General features: G+C 44.8%; 2 protein-coding genes across 3 annotated transcripts in view; one reads left to right on the top strand and one right to left on the bottom strand.

Annotated features, from left to right (window-relative positions):
- The window catches only part of STXBP3 (syntaxin binding protein 3), a 44,119-nt gene extending 36,852 nt beyond the window's left edge, over window positions 1-7,267 (bottom strand). The window contains exon 1 of the mRNA XM_019530670.1: window positions 7,196-7,267. Coding sequence (XP_019386215.1) covers window positions 7,196-7,253 — 58 coding nt within the window. The 5' untranslated portion in view covers window positions 7,254-7,267. The remainder of the gene's footprint in view (window positions 1-7,195) is intronic.
- Window positions 7,268-7,413: 146 nt separating this feature from the next.
- The window catches only part of FNDC7 (fibronectin type III domain containing 7), a 30,975-nt gene continuing 28,237 nt past the window's right edge, over window positions 7,414-10,151 (top strand). The window contains exons 1-2 of one of the 2 annotated variants that reach the window (XM_019530661.1): window positions 7,414-7,568; window positions 8,504-8,522. In XM_019530661.1, coding sequence (XP_019386206.1) covers window positions 7,506-7,568; window positions 8,504-8,522 — 82 coding nt within the window. In that variant the 5' untranslated portion in view covers window positions 7,414-7,505. The remainder of the gene's footprint in view (window positions 7,569-8,503; window positions 8,523-10,151) is intronic. The other variant, XM_019530660.1, reaches the window with a different exon arrangement.

Below are 10,151 nucleotides of genomic sequence, written 5' to 3'. Positions count from 1 at the left end.
GGGGGGGAGGGGCATTGGGGGTGCAGATCAAGGCCCCTACATTGAGGGAAGGAGTGGGGCAGGAGCAGGCTCTGCCCAGCTAGGGCAGTATATACAACCCTGGGCCTGGGAGCAAGACGGAGCTGGAGGCAGTTCATCCAGGAAATGTGGGGAGACATGCCCCCCTCCCATTTGTGTGTGGGTGAGGGTAGGCTGCCTGCTGCAGGCTCAGTGCCAGGGGTTGCACCAACCTCTTCCTGACAGGGGGCAGGGCTGGGGTCAGCTCAGCTGCAGCACTGGGAGGCGGGACTACAGGGAAATGTTGGGGTGGCCCTAGCCCTCCCCACCCATGCTCCACCACTGCTGCCCCTACTCGAGGCACTCTGCTCTGCTGCTGTCCCCTTGTATTGCCAGCACAGGGCTCCTGAGGGAAAGAAGCAGAGCACAGTGCCCTGAGCAGGGGCAGTGCTAAGGGAAATCTTGGGGAGCTAGAGCCACCCCAAAACTCCCCCATAGCCCCACCTCCCAGCACCACTGCCACCCGTCCCACACAGCTGAGCCTGCCCCAGCCACACACCCCCACCAGAGAAAAGCTGGTGCAGCCCCTGGCCCAAACCCACAGCACGCAGCACACCCTCACCCCGCACACAAATCCAAGGAGGCACATGCCTCTTCTGGGAGTACGTGCAGCAGCAGGGTGCTGCCCTCCTCCCCACCCTCCCATACCCCTTGGACAAGCCTCTCCTGGCTCCGTCCCACTCCAAGCCCCAGGGTTGCATTCACCACCCTAGCTGGGTAGTGCCAGCCCCTGCCCCACTCCCCCCATCATCCCCACTTACCAACCAGATACTGCTCTCCAAGCTGCCTGGCAGCATTCCTGGATGCATGCTGCAGCTGCACACATCTTTTATTGATAACACTACTGGCTACACTAGCCAAAAAAACCCAAAAAACTAATGGCCAATAATATTACTTTTCTTTTCATCAGTGCTGATTTGATATGCCATCAATATTTCAGTGCACCTCTAGTGCTGCCTCATCTTACCCAAGTGCAGTCAGGTTCTGCTACCAGGAAGGTCTATGAAACTGCCCTGTGCTGCACAGGCAGCCCAGGAAGGGCTGTTCTGCATGTGCACACTCCTCCTGCATCAGGCTCTAATCAGCCTAAAGCAGGCACATACTGCCTCATGTAGTCCAGCTCTTTCTAGTCCAGCACCCCCAATACGGCCCCCTGGAAACAAGTGAATGGGAAAGTTCCACATGCACCTGTTTCTGGGAGAAGTAGGAGATGGAAGGACCAGAAAGAGCTGCGCAGCAGGAGACAACTTTGCTGCTTGTTTTAGGCTGATTAGAGAGACCTAATGCAGGGGGAGCACTCTGGACAGTTTTACCTCGCTGCTACCACCACAGCACCCCTGAAGGGGCCCCAGAACACCCAACAGTATCATGGAATCCCAGCTCACAACCACTGTTCTAATAGCTACAAAAATTACACCTGCAAAAGCCTGGAAAAGAAGGGACACCCCTAAAAATCACTGACTGATTTTAAAAAGTTTGGGAAATTTTAGCAATGGAAAGAGTGCCCTAGCAAGTCAGTGTTCTACAGGCGAGAAGGCAAAAAAGATGCTTACTTGGAAATGTGATAGTTATTTTTTTAGCAAAAATCAAGAATAGTCTTCTCCTGCTTCTAAACCAGACAGTCTGAAAAACTTTTTTAGTTAGAAATTGAACTGAAGGAAAGTACAACTTCTATGAGCTTACACTTAAGAACAAATTTAAATTTTAATTTTACTTCAAAAGCAGAAATGAGTAGAAGATAGTGAGATATGCATCAAGATGTCTAGGGGAAAAAAAGCAACTGAATTATTATAGAGATGAAGAAACACAAAAGCTTAACACTGATGTGAACACTGACTTGGGTTAAGGGAGCACAGTTAATAGAAGAAATCTGCTTTGATGTATATTTGGGGGAATTAGCTTAATAAATGTTAAATCTATTATTTGATAAGAACTTGAGGATTGCTATTTACTGGGTCAGAGACCACAGGTCCATCTTGCTAGTATCCTGTGTCACACAGCAGCAGAAAGCAGATGCTGGAAGGAAGAGCAAATTGGATATGACTAAGGAGTTTTCCCCCCACCACTGTTCCTCTCTGACTTGCTGAATCAGAACTTCCTAGACCTTAAATGCTGGAGGCTGCATGTATCCTGAACTCCCATGCTCAATAGCTACTGAAGTCCCTTTCCTCCAAGAATCTGTCTAATCCCTTCCTGGATAAGCTAGATTAATCAATAAAGTTAAAAAAAATATCAATTTAATTCACTTTTATTAATTGCATCAGTAATTCCAGCAAAAGCCAATTTAATACACTATGATGACAGTGAGACAAATGTTAGTATGGCTTTGGGTAACTAAAATAGCATAAGAAAAATTGACAAAAATTCTTATAAATTGAAAAGTGTGCCTTGCCTTTGTTCATAGTCTTTCAGCCTCATTGTTATTCTGGTATTCAAAGTCTACTTATGACTGTTAGTTTAAGGAGGAGCAGAAGAAATATCTCCTTTAAGAGTTCTTATATGCCCTTCTCTCAACTTGAGGCTTTCCTGCTTACACAAGGGTGGGCACTTATTTCAGCTGGAGGGCCACTTAATGGGCATTTACAGATGTGCTCTGGGAGGCAGGGGGAAGGATGCTGCTTTAATTAGTGGAGCTCTGAGACCTGCACTAATTAAAGCACCTGAAGCATAACATGTATCAGTGTGCCTGCACTGAAAAATGGCAGCAGGGCACTTTGAACTAAAGCTCATCTTAAAACTTAAAACTTAAGCTTTATCTTAAAACCGCCATTTTTCAGCACGGGGACCAGGGTGAATTTGATTCAATTCAAATGGCTTTAAATGATGATTAAATCAAGGCTTTGTGATCATGATTTAAATCACTGGTCATCAAACAACAAGAATGCACTTTTTGTAGAAATCCTCCATTCATTTAACTTCTTGAAATTTTGCATTTAGAAAATGTTACTCTGTGTAGACAAACTTTCAGAGAGACAAGAGGGCTGAAGGGTAGGTAATCAGATCTTGAGCCTCCATATACTGCTGTTATCTTTGGAGAAACAATCCACAGTTTAAAAACTGAAACTAGGCATTACAGAGATGCTTAATGGTATCTTCTAGGCTGAACACCGAGTCCCATTCAGTAGAGTAGTTGTCTTTAATCTTCACTAATCTACAAAGGAGCCCCTGAGAACCCTGTAAGATTGGGCCCCTAATATAGTCCATGGCCTGTTGCAAACTATTTATAAAACTTACCTAAAGTTACATGGATAACATATTATATGGCTATATGGTCTCAAATAGTATAATTAGAATGTATAATCCTTACTTCATGATCTCTTCGAGAATTATCATATCTTAAATTAAAACTATTTTTATATAGCATTTGGGGGTTTTTTTAAAGCATCTTAAAAAAAATACTATCAAGACTAAATAAAAAATCTGATTTTTATTTAATAATAATAGTAAATAATTCTCTGCTTTTTTAGCCACCCTGGCAGGGGCACTGATGCACATGACACTGGAGCCTGCTGGAGTGCAGTAACTTCCATGCTCCAACAGACTCGATTAAGTGGACTGTGTTCCAACATACTGTAATTACGGCACATCAGAGCACCCTCCCTGTATGTGTATAGGAGCCCAATGAGTTTTAGTTAGCTGTCAAAGGCCACATACTTGAAACCTTTCATAAGATATCATTTTAACAAATTATAGATTAAAACATACAAATCATTTTAAAAATAAAACATCTACTATATTTTAATCTTATTTCAAAAAGTAATTTTTGTCCTGATTTATGTTTTTTGGCTAGTGTGTATACAGGCAATTGCATAATAGCTCAAAATAGTCTTACCCTTGTATATTGTTTGGGGAGGATGAGTGTGTGTGAGGGTGGGAAGGAGAGGGAGGGAGTGTGGGGTTGGGTATGTGCATGTGTGCTGGGGGCTGCCCACACATTAGGTCCTGGGAGCCAACTGGGAATTGAGTGAGCTCTTCCTTCCCCCACTCCAGGTGGTACAGTGCAGGTGTGGTCACCCACGGCTCACTCCACAGTGCTCCACATACAGCTAAAGCGTACCCACTCCTGCCTAAGGCAGCCTGTGCCAGACTCCTGCCTACACCCACCCCATGCCTGTCCCACACTGCTAATGGCATAGCCCAAACCAGCACACACAGCACTGCTGCAAATGCCCAGGCACTGCTTGGATCCCTCCTACCTTCAGTGGCTCCTCCTCCTCCACCTGCCCCCACCATGCCACTCCCAGCAGCACGCGTCATAGGGAAGCAGCTAGGCCACAGGTGCACAAGCTGGTCACCACATGCCCAGCCAGACTGGAAGGAAGCTGCAGCTGGGCAGCTCCTGCCCTAGTGTGCAGAACTTCAGCTCCAGGCTGCTTTCCACCCACTGTACCTACCCAGTCCAATGGGCAGCCACATGTGGGTGAAAGGCAGCCCCAGCAGAAAGGTGTGCGTACTGATTGGAGTGGTGCTGTCAGCAGGCATGGGCTGCCCCAGACAGGAGCGCAGCACAGGCTTAGCCTCCTGCAGAGCACTGTGGGAGCAGCTGCAGGCCAGATACAATCAATTGATAGGCAAAATATGGTTTGTGGGCCCGATCCAGGCTATCCCTGTGCTTACCATTTCTATACACAGAAAGCTTAATACTACCAGCCCAGACTATATTCAAATTCCTCCTAAAACTTCATTTTCTTCTCAATACTCAAGCTACTCTCTCTGTGACCTAAGTAGTTACTCTGTGCTTTACAAGTACCCTTTTTTTATGGAGGTATTAAACTCCAACCAGCCCACTCCACAGAGAAGTTTAAAGGTCTCTTCCAAGCACCTTAAAATGAATGTTAGCAGTTACACCTGCCAATCCATAACACCCAAATGAAAGTCACTCTCAACACAACAAAAATATCAAGGGAGAAAAATTACTGAGAAACCAGTCATTATAATCTAATTTTCATTCCTATTAAAAAACAATTAAAAGAACAATTACATAAACAACACAAAGAATAAGAGAGAAAAAACCCCAACTATTAATTAGTATACACTACAGACATAATTAATCACAACATTATTCCTACCGCCTCTGTTACAGTTTTCTCCTTTTCTCACACAGAAGAATTCTCACTTGTGACATGTTTACAAGTATACTGTTCAACCAGGTCTTATTTATAAGTTTTTAATATATAAATTGATTTGAAAAAGTGAACTACAGAAACTAATGTATAAATAACAAATATTTTATAGAACTTCACTAAATGCTTGACTACATATGAAATGAACTGGGTTTAAAACACAATGCTTCTTGATCGACTTCTACATTTAGCACTACAAAGACTATGCATCACTGGTTAATAACTGAGACTTAACAAGAAAAAAGACATACTATGAAGTGGAAACTAGAAGTTTACTAGGTACTTTGCTACCCAAAGGACTTGCAGGAAGCCCAGGCTTCTCTTTTTTCAAGGAAAAACCTTATATTCTGCTCAGAAAGGGAAGAGCATATTTTTCTGAGCTCATGGTCTTAGGTACCAGCTTTTACATTGGTCTCTGGCTAATATACATGAGATACCTTCGAAAGCATTCTCTAATAACCACTCTTTTCTTGCAGCACGAATGAAAGGAAATCTCTCTTTACCCAGGCCCAATGCCTCCTGCCTATTAAGGGACTGCTTCAAAAAAAAAAAAAAAAAAAAACTTTGAGGGGTGAAGGGCAGCAGCAGAGGTAGGGAGAAAAAACAGTTCTTCTAAAAGCCACTCATCTAACTTTTTTTTTTTTTTAAAAACTTCCTCCCTCCCACACTACTACTAACAGATGTATATACTATATGTAGCCTCATTTTCTCAGAAGAGGAGTAAAGCAAAGCAAGTCCTTTTCCTCGGAGCTCTTCAGCACCTACCTTTGCTATTTTTCAGAGTGACAGGATTACTCTGTCCGGCAAGGTTCTTTGAGCAGATGTGTTATCTACCAACTGAGTAGTTGGAAAAAGTATACAGCAAGCTTTTGGGCACAGTCACCCTTCTGTAGGCATAGGGAGCCTCTGGTGTTCTAAGACTCCAAGGAATGAGAGAAGCTAAAAATGTGACAGGATGTCAGCGAGAATGTAAATAGGTAGAAATTAGGAAGATAAAAAGGTAAAGCAGGGAAAGAGCCACCCAGCTGCCACTGTGAAGATCTGCTGCAGTTCAAAAAGAAAATGCCCACAAATCTCACATTATTAGTTATGACATATCACCCTTCCCTGGAACCTACACAGCAAATCCTCAAAAAAAGCTGCAACCCATACTAGAAAAAGGCCCAATTCTTAAAGAGCTCTTTCTAGAACCACCCATCCTAGCCTTTAAACAAGCACCAAACCTCACTACCCTCATCACCAGAAGCAAACTCCCTGTGGCTTAAACCACACCAAATGGATCCAGAACATGCCAGAATAAGAAATGCAAAAATTGCCAACACATCTCCACCACCCCTACAATAACTACACCCCACACCAGAACCATCAGCATTCCTGGATCTTACACCTGCACCTCCATAAATGTTGTTTGGTTTCTCCTACACACTTTCCATCAGGGCATTTAGTGCACTGGATGAGATGTATAACAACTGCACACCAAAATAAACACAGAAAAGCTTTCTCCTCCCTTGTGGTGGTGAATGACTGAAAGTTTCAGGTGCGAGGAGGTATCCCCAGCCCCTGGTGTCTAAGCCTAGGGATCAGTGTTCCCCGAGGGTAAAGCTGACAGACAGCAGGTCATGCCAGTCCTGGCCCTACCCCCGTAGGTATTTCCTATCATCTGAAACGCCACAGGCCACTTGTGCCCCACTCCACAGCCAAGTGCTACGCTCGTCCTGTTTTATTTGACTGGCTTAGGGGCTTCCCGGCGAGCCGCTCCGGTCCCGACCTGACTAAGCCGCCTCATCAGGTCTCCGCTACGGAGAGGGGAGGCGGGTGCGCACGAACCGCACCCGGCAACTGCAGCGGGAACAGGCAAGCCCAGTGGAGCGGGTGCGGGGCCTCCGAGCTCGCAGAGAGGGGGCGGCGGTGCCTGTCCTACGACCGTAGGCAGACGCGGCGCAGCAAGGCCGGGCGCCCCAGGGGGCGAGAGGGTAGCTCCTCCCTCGGCCTCAGCCCCGACCGCACGCACTTACGGCGCCACACCAGGCTCTGCAGTCCACGCTCCCCGGCCGCGGCCCCCGTCGGCGCCATCTTGCTACCTCTACTCCGCCCTCAGCCCACGTCACACCGCCCTCAAGTCACCCAGCTCTTGCCCCTCCCCGCCCCCCCCGCGAGGCCCGGCGGGGGGCGGGGCCATGGGCTGTGGCGGGCGGGAGGGTCCGCGCTGCCTGTTGCAGTGGCCGGGGCACTCCCGAGGGAGCAGGCTGCCCCCAGGGCATGCTCCTCGGAAGCAGGAGCTGCTGAGCCCATCCGTGTCTGCCGTGGCGAGGCGGCGCCCCCAGGATGGGCGGCAGAAGATGTGAATCCGTCCTGTACTCTGCCCTCGCCCTCGCCAGCCTGGCGGCGGTAAGCTCCCGTCCCGCCTGTCTGCGCCCGCGGGGTTGAAACAACCCCCTAGGCTGTTCTTGGTTAGGGGCAGCATCCTGTCAAGGACCCGTTCCCTCCGCTCTCTTCCCGAGCCCCGCCGCGTGCTGAAGGAATCAAAACTCGTGGCAGGGGAGCTGTCTTTTATTAGACCGACCAGATATTTGCTCCAAAAAAAAATCTTTATTTGCAAGCTTGACGGGCACAGGGACCCTTCATCATTTCCTATACCTGTGCCCAAAAGCTTGCAAATAACTAGTTGGTCTAATAACCCTGCCATGAGTTTTGATTCCTTTTACCTATAGATCAATACAGTTACAGCCTGGATACCTGCCATTTACTCTGATTTTTTGCCGGATCCCTGTAACAGACCTGGGGGGCGGGGAGGAGATAGGGTGGAAAATGTTCTGCTCGTGTAACACAAGGTCTTTTGAAGTCTGTCAGCACCTCTAAGCTTTCCCCTTCTGGATCAATCGGCAGATTCAGAGAGGAAATGAAATGGGAATGTGATCCACATACCTATGCTGCATCCCACTGACTTGCCAATTCACCTTCCACAAGCTTGCCAATGCTTGAATGTACCGAGTAAAGAAATAATCAGAACTCTTGGGGAGGCGATACCTTTTATTAGATCAATTAAAAACAATTGGAAATATAGAATTTTTTGCAACTATCTAGTTGGTCAAATAAAAGATAGTGCCTCCCCAAGAGTTCTGATTACTTTTGTCTGTAGACCAACATGGCTACAACCTGTATTCCTGTGTAAAGAAGTAAACTTGTACAGGAATAAGTTGTCTGCTTAAAATTATAATAAAGAGCTCAGGGTTGGGACATCTAGAAATGAAATGAAATGTGTTGTGTTTTCCCAAAACCAAGTATTTTGCCTTGTTTCTAATCTTCTAAATATTCCTTTTCAGGTCATTTCAGCTAATACAGGTAATGCCTCAAAAAGGTGATTTTGGTTACCAGCTTTTTTTTTTTGTCTTTTTTAATGGACAGTGAGAAAACCTAAAAAGTTCCTGTTGTTGATGCAAATCAACTTTTAAGTTTGAATAAATGTGTAATTGAAAATGCTAACTACATTTGATGGGCCTGGTTTTATTTGAAATAAAAAAGTGTGTTTCTTTCTACAGCAAAAAGAATTTAGACGGTAGTTTTGGAAAAATAATTCCCTATGCTATTTTACCTCCCCACAAGCTTTCTGTCGTATTGCTTACAGTCTGAGTTTGAAGATTATCAAAGACTGAACTCAGCTTGCACTGAACAGTGTCTTCTTAGGAAATATCCAGTATCTATATAGCCTTGCTACTGTCAACTGCAGATTGCTCAGTGTCTGCTTAGTTTATGATAGGTATTTTTTCCTCTTGAAATACAACTTTTAATTCTGTTTTGTATAATATTAAAACTAAACATGCAACACAGTTCACCTTTTCTTCTCTTCAGTTTTGTATTCTTTGTGCACCCAGAACTCCTGTTGGCTTGAGTGCATATTTTGATTGAAGCATGAATGCAGGATTGAGCTCTGAGAATAATCCATTTAGTGTATATTGTAGAAATATTATACTACAGTCTTCCAAAGTTCTAAATATGACAGTTTAACAATGTAACTACAGTATTTGGGTAGTTATAGCATATTGCATTTTTCCACCAAATTGTTAGAAATCTCATTTGACTCCATAAACCCTTCATGGGTGAAACACTTCTTGATATCACAGGGATTTTTGTGCACTGACAAGTATTTGAAGTATTACAAAAGCTGAAATATAAATAAAAGCAGTACTGACAACCTCGAATATTAAAAAAAAAAAGAATGAGAGTCAGCCCCTGCAAAATAATGAAATTACATAAGAATCACAATGTTAGGAAAAGACATTTTGTCTCTCCTTTATTTTGCTGTCTCATTTTTAAGCTTTTCAGAATAAATTAAGGTCGCATACTTGTTTTTGTTCCACAATCACATGGGCAAGAAAGTCACCTTTTTAATGAAAGGTGAGGGGTTTTTTTCAGGTATTCATGAAATGCCGACATTTGGATCTTTTTAAGACAGTTATCACAGGCTCACAATAATCTTGTGGGACTTGGCAACATAGTATCACTACAGGATTTTCCTGGCTTGGAAAAATTGATAGAGAAAATATAGTTCCATTTTCTTTTAATGCAAACTTTAATTTTCAAAAGATTTTTAAGTACCCACTTGAAATGCCTCATATCATGAGTGTCAAACATATGATCTGTGAGCCAGATCCAGCCCATGGTGCTGCTTCATCCAGCCTGCTAGGCTACCAGTGGGTCAAAGAATTTGGTGGTATGACTAGCAGTGGGCAGGGCCTGCTACAGAATCACGTTCCCTTGTGAACATGACTCTTGGAAGTGCAGGGGTAAATGAGGTCTGTGCCAACACAGCTGATGATTCCAAAATTTGGGGTGAGGTGAGGGAGGGAAAGACTGCAACAAGACCTGGATAGGTTACAGGAGTGGGCTGACATAAACAGGATGCGTTTCAATACTGACAAGTGCAGGGTGTTGCATTTAGGCAGTAGAAACCAGCAGCACACTTATAGAATG

Source organism: Crocodylus porosus, unplaced genomic scaffold, assembly GCF_001723895.1.
Source record: "Crocodylus porosus isolate Cpor-Errol unplaced genomic scaffold, CroPor_comp1, whole genome shotgun sequence".
Taxonomy (NCBI): Eukaryota; Metazoa; Chordata; order Crocodylia; family Crocodylidae; genus Crocodylus; species Crocodylus porosus.
Note: the sequence above shows the minus strand (reverse complement) of the source record. Positions and strands in the feature narration are given on the sequence as shown.